Raw genomic sequence first — 16,641 nt, 5'->3', positions numbered from 1 at the left:
TGATAATATTACTCAAGGGAATGGTATATTACTGGCCCAATACAGCCCCTGCTACTGTATGTGGTATAATCAACATTTAGGTTCATGTAGTACGCACATTCTTTATTTTACAACAGGTTCTTACTGGAACATTACAAATAAGATACCATCCATATCTATAGGTAGTGTGTTCCCTTGACCTAAATGGCTGAAGAAAAACCAGGCAGGAAGACATGATGAACTCTGGGCCTCTGCCTGGGGCTCTGTCCACCACTAACTAGAATACTATAAGACTAACTAATATCAGACTCACTGATACTAGATTAGTCAGACAGCCACATAGTGATGGTCTGCCCTGCACTCACCTGCAACTTCATCTGTTGGAGCAGTTTGCTGTTGCTGGGGTCAGGCACTTTCGCACAAGTCTTCATTTGTACACTACAGAAAATACACAACAGTATCATTCACATACTGCACACCAAAAGAGTTGTGTTCCTTCAATTGACATGTCCATTTGTATATCACCCTAAAAGTGGTAGAAATATTTGATCCATTGTTTTAGTTGAAAGGGGTATAACATATTGTTTGTTTTATGTTTTTGATCAAGACCATTGTTTTGGAGGGCACAGTTGAAAGCCCAACTCAACTGCCCGATCTCATTTCCACTTCCTCAAGTGTTTCCCCTTTTGTAAACCTATTTCTGGCATGGGTGAACTTTCAGAGAGAGAGAGGAAGGAGACATGAGAGAGCACCACACCCTGTATGTGTTCAGTCGGCACGAAACGTTGCAATGCCTTTTAAAACATTTTGCATCAGTGTGCCCTAATGAACATGGCCATGGTTCAAAACAATGAGAAAATAATCAGAATCAGGCTATTTGGGTTGAAGTATGGGAATCCAGTTTCTCACATTATGATGATCAATAGCAACATCCCTGCTATTATTCCTGGCACCAGATATTTGAGGAAACCTGTGGCAACAAAGGGAGAGAGATGGGGGAGGTCAGAAGGCAAAATGACCAATTAGACCGCAATCCATGTTCATAATCACATTCTGTAGCACAAAGGTCTATTTCAAACAAAGCATGCATTCAATATTACACTGTTATTATTTTCTAAGGAACTTCAGGACCCTTTCTGTTTTAAAGGTGATGTCATATACAGTATTATACACAACCTATAATAATATTTCTAGTTTGTTTAATAATAAATAATAATTAGTGTTATACATGACCTCAGTGTCACCAGTTAGGTACGTAAGCACTTAATACATCTCATCACGGTTGTTAGAGAACCTATAACAGCTATACGCTTCTTGTCATCATTATGAAATTACTACATGGCATAGTAGTAGAATACCATGGCTGTTCTCAGTAGAGAAGTTGATGGTTTCACTGGGTCCCAGTCCAGCCTTAGTCTCAGCCCTGATCCAAACCTGGTGGTGACCAGATGTAAGTCCTAACAGATGGAGGCTGTTCTGGTCCCTACTCACGTTGTACACTGCAGATGAAGGAAAGGTTTAATGATTGGGAGCAAGGCCACTGATGTGTGGGAACGAGAGTGTGCAGCACGGTAGCCTGTGGACAGTCTGGTCCCAGATTTGTTTGTGCTGTGTTTATTTAACTAGGCAAATCAGTTAAGAACAAATTCTTATTTACAATGACGGCCTACCCCGGACAAACCCGGACGACGCTGGGCCAATTGTGCGCCGCCCTATTGGACTCCCAATCACAGACAGATGTGATACAGCCTGAAATCGAACCAAGGATGCCTCTTGCACTGAGATGCAGTGTCTTAGACCGCTGTGCCACTCTGGAGCCAATAATGACAATAGGAGTTGACAAGACAGAACAAACAGATCTGGGAACAGGCAAAAATATTTAATACTATTTAAGCTACTACAATGTAATGCTGTAGTTTATGCTAACGTACACAACGGGCAGTGGAGACTGCACTTTTATTATAACAATATAGCATTGTAGCAACAAAAGATTTATCCCAGTTTATCCACTGTCTTTGTGTTGTTTACCTGTAACGTTGTTTAATACCAGCTGATAGCACAGTATGAGCCCCTTACTCTGGGTCAGGGAGATGTGTTGCCAGGACAAAGTCACATGAGAGTCAGAGATGCGCTGAACCTTGAACTCAGTCACTTTGGGTGGGACTGAGGAGTGATTGAGAGAGGAAATGGAGGTGAAATGGGTAGAGGAATAGTCAAAATTAGCAGAAAAATAAACAATAAATAAAACATTTTACAGTGAGTTAAAAGGCCGGACAAATTAACATTAGGTAAAGACGTGATATTTCAAGTTAGTTAACTCCACTGAAAATCGGTCATGTGCACTAATTGCACTGATTACATACTGGCAAGTACATTATAAAGACTTGTATTTCCATGCTCTAATATACTTACGTCCATGAAGAGAATACGAGATTGCAGACGCAAGCAGGCAGCTACTGTTGATGAACACTGCAAACAATGACACATTGTAGGCAGTGTGGTTCTCAAAATCACCTGTAGGTGGAGACAGAGACAAAAGCGATGCTGTCATCTTGAAACCACTTTGAACCATTACAAAATATCAATAAATATGTTCAGAAAGAAATGGTATCATAGATCAGTTTAAGCCACACAAACCTCTTAAAATGACTGACGTATGATTTTGGTGCACTATAATCCAATCAAAGCCCTGTGTCGGAGGAAGTCCCACCTGCTTGTACTGCACCACATACTCATGCATGTTTTCAATGGGCTGGGGTGGCAGGGACCAGGACACATTGAGGCTCAATATATCCTGGTTCACAGTGAAGGATAGCTCTGGCACCTGTAGACCTAAGTGAAAGAGAAACATACAAACCTACACTATTATCACACTCACACACACCATTCAAATCAAATAAAATTGTATTTCTCACATGCGCCGAATACAACAGGTGTTACCTTACAGTGAAATGCTTACTGACAAACCCTAACCAACAATGCAGTTTAAAAAAATAACAATAAGAAATAAAAGTAACAAATAATTAAAGAGCAGCAGTAAAATGACAATAGCGAGACTATATACAGGGAGTACTGGTGCAGAGTCAATGTGGGGGGCACAAGTTAGTCGAGGTAATTGAGGTAATATGTACATATAGGTAGTTATTAAAGTGACTATGCATAGAGCAGCAGAAAAGAGAGGGGGGGTGATGTGAAAAGTCTGAAGCCATTTACAGTGCCTTGCGAAAGTCTTCGGCCCCCTTGAACTTTGCGACCTTTTGCCACATTTCAGGCTTCAAACATAAAGATATAAAACTGTATTTTTTTGTGAAGAATCAACAGCAAGTGGGACACAATCATGAAGTGGCACGACATTTATTGGATATTTCAAACTTTTTTAACAAATCAAAAACTGAAAAATTGGGCGTGCAAAATTATTCAGCCCCTTTACTTTCAGTGCAGCAAACTCTCTCCAGAAGTTCAGTGAGGATCTCTGAATGATCCAATGTTGACCTAAATGACTAATGATGATAAATACAATCCACCTGTGTGTAATCAAGTCTCCGTATAAATGCACCTGCACTGTGATAGTCTCAGAGGTCCGTTAAAAGCGCAGAGAGCATCATGAAGAACAAGGAACACACCAGGCAGGTCCGAGATACTGTTGTGAAGAAGTTTAAAGCCGGATTTGGATACAAAAAGATTTCCCAAGCTTTAAACATCCCAAGGAGCACTGTGCAAGCGATAATATTGAAATGGAAGGAGTATCAGACCACTGCAAATCTACCAAGACCTGGCCGTCCCTCTAAACTTTCAGCTCATACAAGGAGAAGACTGATCAGAGATGCAGCCAAGAGGCCCATGATCACTCTGGATGAACTGCAGAGATCTACAGCTGAGGTGGGAGACTCTGTCCATAGGAAAACAATCAGTTGTATATTACACAAATCTGGCCTTTATGGAAGAGTGTCAAGAAGAAAGCCATTTCTTAAAGATATCCATAAAAAGTGTTGTTTAAAGTTTGCCACAAGCAACCTGGGAGACACACCAAACATGTGGAAGAAGGTGCTCTGGTCAGATGAAACCAAAATTGAACTTTTTGGCAACAATGCAAAACGTTATGTTTGGCGTAAAAGCAACACAGCTGAACACACCATCCCCACTGTCAAACATGGTGGTGGCAGCATCATGGTTTGGGCCTGCTTTTCTTCAGCAGGGACAGGGAAGATGGTTAAAATTGATGGGAAGATGGATGGAGCCAAATACAGGACCATTCTGGAAGAAAAGCTGATGGAGTCTGCAAAAGACCTGAGACTGGGACGGAGATTTGTCTTCCAACAAGATAATGATCCAAAACATAAAGCAAAATCTACAATGGAATGGTTCAAAAATAAACATATCCAGGTGTTAGAATGGCCAAGTCAAAATCCAGACCTGAATCCAATCGAGAATCTGTGGAAAGAACTGAAAACTTCTGTTCACAAATGCTCTCCATCCAACCTCACTGAGCTCGAGCTGTTTTGCAAGGAGGAATGGGAAAAAATGTCAGTCTCTCGATGTGCAAAACTGATAGAGACATACCCCAAGCGACTTACAGCTGTAATCGCAGCAAAAGGTGGCGCTACAAAGTATTAACTTAAGGGGGCTGAATAATTTTGCACGCACAATTTCTCAGTTTTTGATTTGTTAAAAAAGTTTGAAATATCCAATAAATGTCGTTCCACTTCATGATTGTGTCCCACTTGTTGTTGATTCTTCACAAAAAAATACAGTTTTATATCTTTATGTTTGAAGCCTGAAATGTGGCAAAAGGTCGCAAAGTTCAAGGGGGCCGAATACTTTCGCAAGGCACTGTAATTAGATGTTCAGGAGGCTTATGGCTTGGCGTTAGAAGCTGTTTAGAAGCCTCTTGGACCTAGACTTGGTGCTCCGGTACCACTTGCCGTGTGGTAGCAGAGAAAACAGTCTATGACTAGGGTGGCTGGAGTCTTTGACCATTTTTAGGACCTCCCTCTGACACCGCCTGGAATAGAGGTCCTGGATGGCAGGCAGCTGGGCCGTACGCACTACCCTCTGTAGTGCCTTGCTGTCGGAGGCCGAGCAGTTGCCATACCAGGCAGTGATGCAACCAGTCAGGATGCTCTCGATGGGGCAGCTGTAGAACCTTTTGAGGATCTGAGGACCATTTCCAAATCTTTTCAGTCTCCTGGGGAATAGGTTTTTGTCATTCCCTCTCCACGACTGTCTTGGGTGTGCTTGGACCATGTTAGTTTGTTGGTGATGTGGACACCAAGGAACTTGAAGCTCTCAACCTGCTCCACTGCACCCCCGTCGATGAGAATGGGGGCGTGCTCGGTCCTCTTTTTCCTTTAGTCCACAATCATCTCATTTGTCTTGATCACGTTGAGGGAAAGGTTGTTGTCCTGGCACCACACGGCCAGGTCTCTAACCTCCTCCTCATAGGCTATCTCGTGGTTGTCGGTGATCAGGCCACTGTTGTGTCATCCGGAAACTTAATGGTGGTTTCCCTTACCTGATGTGGGTAGAGCTAGGGGAGCAGGTTTGCTGGCACCCTGGGAATTGTAGACGGACACATCCACCGATGATACACCCCACAGAGAGGGTGTGAAGCGGCATCTCTTCTCTTGACAGACACAAAGGCCACCAGGCTTTGACATGGGCACGTTCACAACCGCCACTGTCCCGTTACTGTATGATAATGTTACCACGTACCCCAGCACCTTCCCCTGAGCCAACCAGGTGGGCATCTCCTGAGGATAGATACCAGACAGGGGTATTAGTTATAGCAGGCTATAGGGAAGGGGGTGTTTTGGGGAGGCAGGTAGCCTAGTGGTTGAGAGCATTGGGCAAGTAACCGAAATGTTGCTGGTTTGAATCCCAGAGACGACTCAGTGAAAAGTCTGTTGATGTGCCCTTGAGCAAGGCACTTAACCCTAATTGCTCCTGTAAGACGCTCTGGATAAGTTCTTATGATTAGAAAATGCAGAATCTTTTGAAACATCAATCACTTGCCTAACCGGAATATATGGTACAGTTTGAGAGATATATACATATACACACACACACACACACACAAACACACACACACACACACACACACACACACACACACACACACACACACACACACACACACACACACCACATAAACACACACTACCGTTCAAAAGTTTGGGGTCACTTAGAAATTACCTTGTTTCTGAAAGAAAATTTAAAAAATTGTCCATTAAAATAACATCAAATTGATCAGAAATGCAGTGTAGACATTGTTAATGTTGTAAATGACTATTGTAGCTGGAAACGGCAGATTTTTAATGAAATATCTACATAGGTGTAAAAAGGCCCATTATCAGCAACCATCAGAGACAGTTTGAGCTGTTCTGTGAAAGGAGTAGTACACAACGTTGTACTTGATCTTCAGTTTCTTGGCAATTTCTCGCATGGAACAGCCTTCATTTCTCAGAACAAGAATGGACTGATGAGTTTCAGAAGAAAGTACTTTGTTTCTGGCCATTTTGAGCCAACATGCTCCAGATACTCAACTAGTCTAAAGAAGGCCAGTTTTATTGCTTCTTTAATCAGAAAACATTTCAGCTGTGCTAACATAATTTCAAAAGGGTTTTCTAATGATCAATTAGCCTTTCAAAATGATAAACTTGGATTAGCTAACACAACGTGCCATTGGAACACAGGAGTGATGGTTGCTGATACTGGGCCTCTGTCCAGCCCTCCTTCACCCGGTCCAAGCGGGATTCGGCTCGCGCTCCCGAGGGAGTATGATGGGACGGCTGCCGGATGCCAGGGGTTCCTACTACAGCTGGAACTCTACCTGGCGACCGTCCACCCGGCTCCTTCGGGACATGAGAGCATGTCCACCCTGGTCTCCTGCCTCTCAGGCAAAGCACCAGGTTACCATATTAATCCCTCGTTCCATGTGTCTCTCCTCAGGCCGGTGGTGGCTGGTCCACTCCAGGAGTCTGAGGTGCGGGAGGTTCCTCCGCCCCCTCTGGGCATCGAGGGGGACCCGGCGTATGCTGTTCGAGCCATCCTGGACTCGAGGCGTCGGGCGAGAGGCCTTCAGTACCTCGTGGAGTGGGAGGGGTACGGTCCGGAGGAGAGATGCTGGGTGCCGGTGGAGGACGTCTTGGACCCTTCATTGCTACAGGAGTTCCACCGTCTCCATCCGGATCGCCCTGCGCCTCACCCTCCGGGTCGTCCCCGAGGTCGGTGTCGGCGGAGGCTACTGTCACGACTTCCACCGAAGTCCCTCTCCTTGTTCGTTCGGCGGTCGGCGTTACATTTTCCATTTGTTTTACACACCTGGTTCCAATTCCCAAATGACATGTTCATTATTTAACCCTCTGTTTTCCCCATGGTTTTTGTGCGTGTGTCACGACTTCCGCCGAAGTCGGTCCCTCTCCTTGTTCGGGTGGCGTTCGGCGGTCGACGTCACCAACCTTCAAGCCATCATTAAACCATTTTTAATGGTTTAAAGTTTTGTCTTGTCTTCCTGCACACCAGGTTCCAATCCCATTCATTATATGTTGTGTATTTAACCCTCTGTTTCCCCTCATGTCCTTGTCAGAGATTGTTTGTTTGTGTGTTTGTGTATTATGTATTGGCGCACGACGGGTTCTTGTACCCACTTTTATTTATCTTGTATTTTTGGTTATGGAGTTTTGTTAAGTCTACTAAACGACTCCATTTCTACTAAGTTGGATTCTCCTGCGCCTGACTTCCCTGCCACCTACACACACGCTATTACAGAGTGATTGTTTCTTGTATACGGTTCGTTATTGTTGGCCAGCATTTTTGCTTTGTATTTGTAATAGTTTTTGAGTAAATTACGTTTTATTACTCATATCTGCTGTCCTGTGCCTGACTCCTCTACAACAGCTTCACACAGGATTGATTACAAACAAGGACATTTCTAAGTGACAACAAACTTTTTAATGGTAGTGTGTGAACATATATAATATATATATATATATATATATATATGACCTATTATGATGGGATGTTGTGTTAACATACCTTCCACATAAGGGCACATTGAGAAAGCTCAGAGGTGACTCCACAGTCACTCCACACATCCAATGCTTTCACAGGCGCTGAGAACGAGAGAGAAATAGTTTAATCATCTATCACCACAGAATAAGTGAACAAATATTTTCAAGCTGTGGAGACCACAGGATTACATTACCCATCAGCACCCACTGACAGACCTGACTCAGAACTCCATGCTTTGTAGACTGAGCTCCAGTCACTCATCAGGGCCTGAGGGCCCTCACAGGCACAGCGGACCTGGAACTCATAAACAGTGTAGGGCCGTGGAGTCAGGAGGAGGAAGCTGCGTAGGATGTCCTCTTCCTGAGCAGGACATGAAAGAATGACAGACAAAAGAACAGGGATGGGGGGGGGATGAGGGATTATTTTGGATTAAAAAGCAACTCCAGGCTACATTGCACATTTAATAGCTTAAAGAAAGTACAATTATAATGGAGCTTATTATTTTGAAATAGCACGCAAATAGATTTTGACAAATAAATTGGTCCCAAAAGAATCTGTGCATGCGGCCCTCGAGCCTCAAAAAGTTACCCATCCCTAACTCAGAAGGACAACATTCCCAGTACGAAATTCCCACAGATAATCGAGAGACAGTGGTATTTCAATGTTTCATTCCCTACATCTAAGGGACTGAATATTTGAAAAAATAAACAAGTGACCCTCCCCTATACCCAAAATAATAATTACAACAAAGTGGATAGCAGAGAACATGATTATCATTTACCCTCACTCCTAGGTCAGACCAGAGCCTTAGATATGCAGTTTTAGAAACTGTTCTTAGTTTTGTAAGCATTACATGGCAAAGTAGCCAAAGTTGTCTATCAACTGCAAAAATTGAACGCAACAGAACCAGTTACAACCGGAATACCTGATCATCAATGAAGTACAGAAAAAGCCATTCATTTTTTTAACACAGCATTGTTTTAACCACATATCATCAGGTTGGCCTATTTGTATTTATTATGGATCCCATTAGCTGCTGCCAAAGCGGAAGCATACTAACTTCCTGGGGTCCAGCAAAATTAAGGCAGTTTATACAAGCTTAAAAACATTCCAATACATTCACGGATCTCAAACACACTGTGCCTTCAGGTCCCTACTCCACCACATCTACAGTACTAAATCCATGTGTATGTATAGTGCGTATGTTATCGTGTGGGAGCATGTGTCTGTGCCCATGTTTGTGTTGCTTCACAGTCCCCGCTGTTCCTATATGCACTAGTAACTTTTCTTCATTTGGTAAAATATAATTTTCTAATAGATTCTATTTCATTCCATGATATTGTTGTTCCAAAATAGATGTGTGTTGACTGTGATTAGGGCATGGGAATAGAAGACCACTGCTAGGCTAAATGAACAAACTAGCCATGGATAGCTCATCGCATGATCCTCAAACCAACAAGACTGGCCAAACTCGTGGTTGTAAAAGTGAATTCAAAGGCAGTGTAGAATGACTGCATAGCCTAATAAGACATTTTTGGTTAATTTATTTTTTAATTCAAAGTATTTTTTTCCACATTTTCATAACCTAATTGGTCCCAAATAATCTGTGTAAATTATGGCTTATTGGGAGGTCAATAACTCTATAAATACCTTCATTATGGGCAACGAAACATATTGTTTTTATTAGAATCAATTCTAGCAGTATAGCAGTCCTCCTGCCCTCTCCCTCTCAAACAGGACATCAGTAGGCCTAGTAATGCAGTGTAGGCTAGTTTTATATACACCATCCCAGCAGCAGATAAACTCAGGAAAAATAGTACATTTTCTTAGAAATATAACTTTGCCCTGTGCTTCTCCAAGCATGCTCTTCGTATAGCTTAGACCTACAGCATAGGCTATGGATCATTTGATTGAGACCACACTAGTTGCACTTGATATTGCGCGCCCAGCAGAGAATCAGGGATGAGGGGCAGCATCGAGCACACATCGAGATATAATAAGCAACTCATTCTCAATATGACATTTAATTGATTACAAATTACATGATCCTCCCCTGGATTAAATAAAAAAATACTAAACCCTCCCCGACTGAAATTGAAAAAACATCATTGGGTACATTTCGACCGCTCCCAAAATACCCTGTCTTCTGTCCTGAAGTGCATTGGTGTAGGTTTGGGCGGGAGGGAGTTTCCAAAATATTTCTTATACCGGTCATTTTACTTTAAATCCATGAATGGAAGTGAAAAAGTGCACACTTGGGGAAATGAACAAAACCCCAGCCATGCTCAGCTCACTCACCTGAGTCCAGCCCTGCTGGTCCTGGGGGCGATACTGGACCTCACAATGTTGGTCAGAGCTGCCTTGATCCTCACACTGCACAATCCAGTAGATCTCCAGAGGCTGAGGGCAATGGTGAGTGATTTCAGGGGTGGGTGGCTTTTCTGGTAGAGGAATGGATAGGGAAGAGAGGACAGAGTGGGAGAGTGAAAGAAAGAGAGCAAGAGAGAGAGCAGGAGATAGAGAGAGGGTGGGGGAGATAGAGAGAGGGTGGGGGAGATAGAGAGAGGGTGGGGGAGATAGGGAGAGGGTGGGGGAGATAGAGAGAGGGAGGGGGAGATAGAGAAAGGGTGGGGGAGATAGAGAGAGGGTGGTGGAGATAGAGAGAGGGTGGGGGAGATAGAGAGAGGGTGGGGGAGATAGAGAGAGGGTGGGGGAGATAGAGAGAGAGGGTGGGGGAGATAGAGAGAGGGTGGGGGAGATAGAGAGAGGGTGGTGGAGATAGAGAGAGGGTGGGGGAGATAGAGAAAGGGTGGGGGAGATAGAGAGAGGGTGGTGGAGATAGAGAGAGGGTGGGGGAGATAGAGAGAGGGTGGGAGAGATAGAGAGAGGGTGGGGGAGATAGAGAGAGGGTGGGGGAAGGTGGGGGAGATAGAGAGAGGGTGGGGGGAGAGAAAGAGCACAAAAGAGAGTCAGTAAGACAGCTGGAGAGAGACAGAAACTGAAAGTGTCATGTCTGTCCCTCTGAATAAATAGGGAATGTACAGAGAAGAGTCATCCCTGACTGACTCACTGATATCTCCAGTGTTGAAGGCAGCCATTGTAGACGTGGCAGAGCCATGCTGGTTCGCAGCTTTGACCAACACAGTCAGGTCACTGTAACTGGTGTAAAGTTCACGAGGGATCACACCACTCACATTGGTGCCCTCCACCACGCTGCTAATGCTGAAAAGGAAGTTGCAGGACACATAAATACACACCACTCAAACACCACATCTGACAGCACTGTGCAGACATACAGTCTTACAACACAGACCTAGCTCCAACACACCGAGCATGCCAGAGGGCTGCGGGTAGGGCTGTGACAGTCATGGAATTTTGGATGACGGTTATTGGCCAGTTAAATGACTGAGGTCACCGTAACAACTGTTCACATAGCAAAAGACACACATTTTCTACTCTCCGCTGCTCCTGACTGCATGCGCTGCCATAGAAATATAATGAATATAACGGGCGTCCCCATCAAGTCAATGATGACATAATGGGTGGACTGGCGGACATTGTGAGTGTAAAGCTAGGGGTGTGTTCGTAAATTCACTCTGGAGAGCAAGAGAGCGCGCCCTGGGCGTTTGTAAATTCAAAGTGTTGTCAGATTGTCAGTTCGTAAATTCAGAGCATTTCGCTCTCCAAGCATTCCGAGCACACACTGGACGCTCTGGCGGAGGAGTTGGTGATCCGAGCCTTCTGGCCTCACAATGGCAGTCAAGCACCCAAGCTAACTGGATAAAGTTAGCTAGCTTGCGAGCTACTTCCAGACAAAAACGAGAGAACACCTCACTGACCATTTTTTCCATGTTATCCAAAGCATTGGTGACTGTAACTGTGCTGCTGGCAACACTTTAATCACGCTTAATTACACCGGCAATATTCAATGCTGTAGGGCGTTCGTAAATTGGTCAGTTATTCTGCGCTCTAGGCACACTGAGATGAGAGCGCTCTGAAAACGGAGAAGATGGCCAGAGCAAATGTACGAAATATTCAGCAAATTTAACATGTGTAAATATTTGTATGAACATAACAAGATTCAACAACTGAGACTTAAACTGAACAAGTTCCACAGACATGTGACTAACAGAAATGGAATATGTGTCCCTGAACAAAGGGGGGGTCAAAATCAAAAGTAACAGTCAGTATCTGGTGTGGTCACCAGCTGCATTAAGTACTGCAGTGCATCTCCTCCTCATGGACTGTTCTTGCTGTGAGATGTTACCCCACTCTTCCAACCAAGGAACCTGCAAGTTCCCATACATTTCTGGGGGGAATGGCCCTAGCCCTCACCCTCCGATCCAACAGGTCCCAGGCGTGCTCAATGGGATTGAGATCCAGGCTCTTCGCTGGCCATGGCAGAACACTGACATTCCTGTCTTGCAGGAAATCACGCACAGAACGATCAGTATGGCTGGTGGCATTGTCATGCTGGAGGGTCATGTCAGGATGCAGGAAGGGTACCACATGAGGGAGGAGGATGTCTTCCCTGTAACGCACAGCGTTGAGATTGCCTGCAATGACAACAAGCTCAGTACGATGATGCTGTGACACACCGTCCCAGGTTTTATTGTCCAAAGCTGAAGGGTTATCCAGATCGGTTTATGTCTCGTTATCACTTGACTTACCCCCTAAAATTGTAAAGGACTTAGATAAGATTCTTTATAATTTTTTGGGGAGGAACAAGCCTCACTATCTACGGAAATATATTCTCACTAATACCCAAGAACAAGGAGGTCTTGAGGTTTTAGATTTCAATACTCTAAATAATACTTTAAAAATAAATTGGATCCTGAAGTATGTTTAGAACCAGAACAGTATTTGGAATGTCTTCCCTAAGTATTTATTTGACTCTGTTGGTGGTTTAGAATTTTTTGCTTCGATGTAATTTTGATGTTGATAAAATCCCAGTAAAGTTGGCCAAATTCCATGAGCAGGGAATTTTAGCTTGGATGTTAGCGCATAAACACAAACACATACTTTATATGGAACAACAAAGTTATACGATTTAAAAATACGACTATTTTTTCGTAACTGGTTTGAGAATAAAATTATTTTGGTTGGTCAGTTACTGAATGAGGATGAATATCTACTCTCATATGGGGAATTTCTTGATAAGTTTAAAATTCCAATAACCCCAAAAGAATATGCAATTGTTTTTGATGTGATTCCAAGGAGGGTTGTATCTCTTTGAAATTCCTCTGGTTGATGTAACATAGATTTACATGAAAATATATGCATTGGCAATATTAACATCAAAGATAAATGTAGTAATAAACAGATTAGGAATATTGTTTGTGATACTACAATTCCCCCAGCAAGATTCTTTTGGTCAAATATCTATGGTGATATACATCGGGGGAAAGCATGGAAAATTGGTAACAAATATTGTATCAGTAACAAAGTAAAGAAAGTTTCATTTAAAATGTTATATAGAATTTATCCTGTGAAACATGTTTTGGAAAGATTCAAGCTAAATATTGACTTTAACTGTGATTTCTGTGGAATGGAGAAAGAGACCATTTTGCATTTGTTTTTTGCCTGTATTTATAGTATAATTTTTTGGATTGACATACAGAATTTTGTTACAAAAAAAATAGGAAAGGTTGTACTATTTAATGGTTTTGATACAATGATTTATTTCAGAAATTGTGACATAGATAAAGATGTAGTATATTTAATTCAACTGCTAATAATAGTAGGTACATTTCATATTCACAAATGCAAATGGTCTAATTCAAAACCAAACCTTTTTCACTTTATAAATGAATTGAAACAATTTGGCACGACTTTAACTAAAAGGAAAAACAAAAAGGCAAATAAAACTTGTTGTATTATTAATGAATATGATTTGTGTCACGCCCTGACCTTAGTATTCTTTCTTTTCTTTATTATTTTGGTTAGGTCAGGGTGTGACATGGGTGATGTATGTGTTTTTGTTCCTGTGTAGGGGTTTGGGGATTTTTTTGGGGGGGGGCACACGAGGAGATTGGCTGAGTCAGGTCGGAGACCTAAGCCAACTCCTAGTGCTTACCGTGGGGAGCATGTTACTGGTCTGGCACCGTGAAACTGAAAGCGCAAACCACTGCTTTTAATCAGGGCAAGGTGACCGGAAACATGACCGAATACAAACAGTGCAGCTATTCCCTCCGCAAGGCTATCAAACAAGCTAAGCGCCAGTACAGAGACAAAGTAGAATCTCAATTCAACGGCTCAGACACAAGAGGTATGTGGCAGGGTCTACAGTCAATCACGGATAACAAAAAGAAAACCAGCCCAGTCACGGACCAGGATGCCTTGATCCCAGGCAGACTAAATAACTTTTTTTGCCCGCTTTGAGGACAATACAGTGCCACTGACAAGGCCCGCAACCAAAACATGCGGACTCTCTTTCACTACAGCCGAGGTGAGTAAAACATTTAAACATGTTAACCCTCGCAAGGCTGCAGGCCCAGACGGCATCCCCAGCCGCGCCCTCAGAGCGCGGCGGGTGTGTTTACGGACATATTCAATCAGTCCCTATCCCAGTCTGCTGTTCCCACATGCTTCAAGAGGGCCACCATTGTTCCTGTTCCCAAGAAAGCTAAGGTAACTGACCTAAACGACTACCGCCCCGTAGCACTCACTTCCGTCATCATGAAGTGCTTTGAGAGACTAGTCAAGGACCATATCACCTCCACCCTACCTGACACCCTAGACCAACTCCAATTTGCTTACCGCCCAAATAGGTCCACAGACGATGCAATCTCAACCACACTGCACTCTGCCCTAACCCATCTGGACAAGAGGAATACCTATGTGAGAATGCTGTTCATCGACTACAGCTCAGCATTTAACACCATAGTACCCTCCAAACTCGTCATCAAGCTCGAGACCCTGGGTCTCGACCCCGTCCTGTGCAACTGGGTACTGGACTTCCTGACGGGCCACCCCCAGGTGGTGAGGGTAGGTAACAACATCTCCACCCCGCTGATCCTCAACACTGGGGCCCCACAAGGGTGCGTTCTGAGCCCTCTCCTGTACTCCCTGTTCATCCACGACTGCATGGCCACTCACGCCTCCAACTCAATCATCAAGTTTGCGGACGACACAACAGTGGTAGGCTTGATTACCAACAACGACGAGACGGCCTACAGGGAGGAGGTGAGGGCCCTCGGAGTGTGGTGTCAGGAAAATAACCTCACACTCAACGTCCACAAAACTAAGGAGATGATTGTGGACTTCAGGAAACAGCAGATGGAACACCCCCCTATCCACATCGATGGAACAGTAGTGGAGAGGGTAGTAAGTTTTAAGTTCCTCGGCGTACACATCACAGACAAACCGAATTGGTCCATCCACACAGACAGCATCGTGAAGAAGGCGCAGCAGCGCCTCTTCAACCTCAGGAGGCTATAGAAATTCGGCTTGTCACCAAAAGCACTCATAAACTTCTACAGATGCACAATCGAGAGCATCCTGTCGGGCTGTATCACCGCCTGGTACGGCAACTGCTCTGCCCACAACCGTAAGGCTCTCCAGAGGGTAGTGAGGTCTGCCCAACGCATCACCGGGGGCAAACTATCTGCCCTCCAGGACACCTACACCACCCGATGTCACAGGAAGGCCATAAAGATCATCAAGGACAACAACCACCCGAGCCACTGCCTATTCACCCCGCTATCATCCAGAAGGCGAGGTCAGTACAGGTGCATCAAAGCTGGGACCGAGAGACTGAAAAACAGCTTCTATCTCAAGGCCATCAGACTGTTAAACAGCCACCACTAACATTGAGTGGCTGCTGCCAACACACTGACTCAACTCCAGCCACTTTAATAATAGGAATTGATGGGAATTGATGTAAAATATATCACTAGCCACTTTAAACAATTCTACTTAATATAATGTTTACATACCCTACATTATTTATCTCATATGTATGTGTATATGTATGTACTGTACTCGATACCATCTACTGCATCTTGCCTATGCCGCTCTGTACCATCACTCATTCATATATCTTTATGTACATATTCTTTATCCCTTTACACTTGTGTGTATAAGGTAGTAGTTTTGGAATTGTTAGCTAGATTACTCGTTGGTTATTACTGCATTGTCGGAACTAGAAGCACAAGCATTTCGCTACACTCGCATTAACATCTGCTAACCATGTGTATGTGACAAATAAAATTTGATTTGAGATTTGATTTGTGTTATGCGTTGGAATGCACGGTGTCTCCAGTGCGCATTTCTAGCCCGGTGCGCTCTATTCCAGCTCCTCGCATTTGCTAGAATGGGCATCCAGCCAGGAAGGAGGGTGCCGGCTCAGCGCTCCTGGTCTCCAGTATACCTCCATGGACCAGGATATCCTGCGTCGGCTTTACGTACTGTGAGTCTGCACAGCCCTGTGCGTCCTGTGCCAGCGCCCTGCATTTGCAGGGCAAGCATAAACATCCAGCCAGGACGGGTTGTGTCAGCTCTACACTCCAGACCTCCAGTACGCCTCCACAGCCCAGTACTTCCTGTGCCTGCTCCCCGCACTTGCCCTGAGGTGCGTATCCCCAGCCCAGTACCACCAGTGCCAACACCACGCACCAGGCTTCCTGTGCGTCTCCAGAGCCCTGTACGCCC

The 16,641-nt window shown here is 44.1% G+C and overlaps 1 protein-coding gene across 5 annotated transcripts in view; it reads right to left on the bottom strand.

Annotated features, from left to right (window-relative positions):
• Window positions 1-16,641, bottom strand: part of LOC110486918 (interleukin-6 receptor subunit beta) — a 31,378-nt gene that overhangs the window by 1,747 nt on the left and 12,990 nt on the right. For 3 of the 5 annotated variants that reach the window (XM_036941675.1, XM_036941674.1, XM_036941672.1), the window contains 11 exons: window positions 11,060-11,211; window positions 10,288-10,430; window positions 8,205-8,349; window positions 8,014-8,090; window positions 5,492-5,729; window positions 2,617-2,811; window positions 2,392-2,493; window positions 2,008-2,142; window positions 1,338-1,478; window positions 889-949; window positions 345-417 (listed from right to left, as the gene is read on the bottom strand). In XM_036941675.1, coding sequence (XP_036797570.1) covers window positions 345-417; window positions 889-949; window positions 1,338-1,478; window positions 2,008-2,142; window positions 2,392-2,493; window positions 2,617-2,811; window positions 5,492-5,729; window positions 8,014-8,090; window positions 8,205-8,349; window positions 10,288-10,430; window positions 11,060-11,211 — 1,462 coding nt within the window. Of the gene's footprint in view, window positions 1-344; window positions 418-888; window positions 950-1,337; window positions 1,479-2,007; window positions 2,143-2,391; window positions 2,494-2,616; window positions 2,812-5,491; window positions 5,730-8,013; window positions 8,091-8,204; window positions 8,350-10,287; window positions 10,431-11,059; window positions 11,212-12,324; window positions 12,462-16,641 lie in introns of those variants that run through there. The other 2 variants (XM_036941677.1, XM_036941673.1) reach the window with 2 other exon arrangements.

Source organism: Oncorhynchus mykiss, chromosome 13, assembly GCF_013265735.2.
Source record: "Oncorhynchus mykiss isolate Arlee chromosome 13, USDA_OmykA_1.1, whole genome shotgun sequence".
In the NCBI taxonomy this organism is placed as follows: domain Eukaryota; kingdom Metazoa; phylum Chordata; class Actinopteri; order Salmoniformes; family Salmonidae; genus Oncorhynchus; species Oncorhynchus mykiss.
The sequence above is the reverse complement of the archived record's forward strand: the minus strand, read 5'-3'. Positions and strand labels throughout refer to the sequence as shown.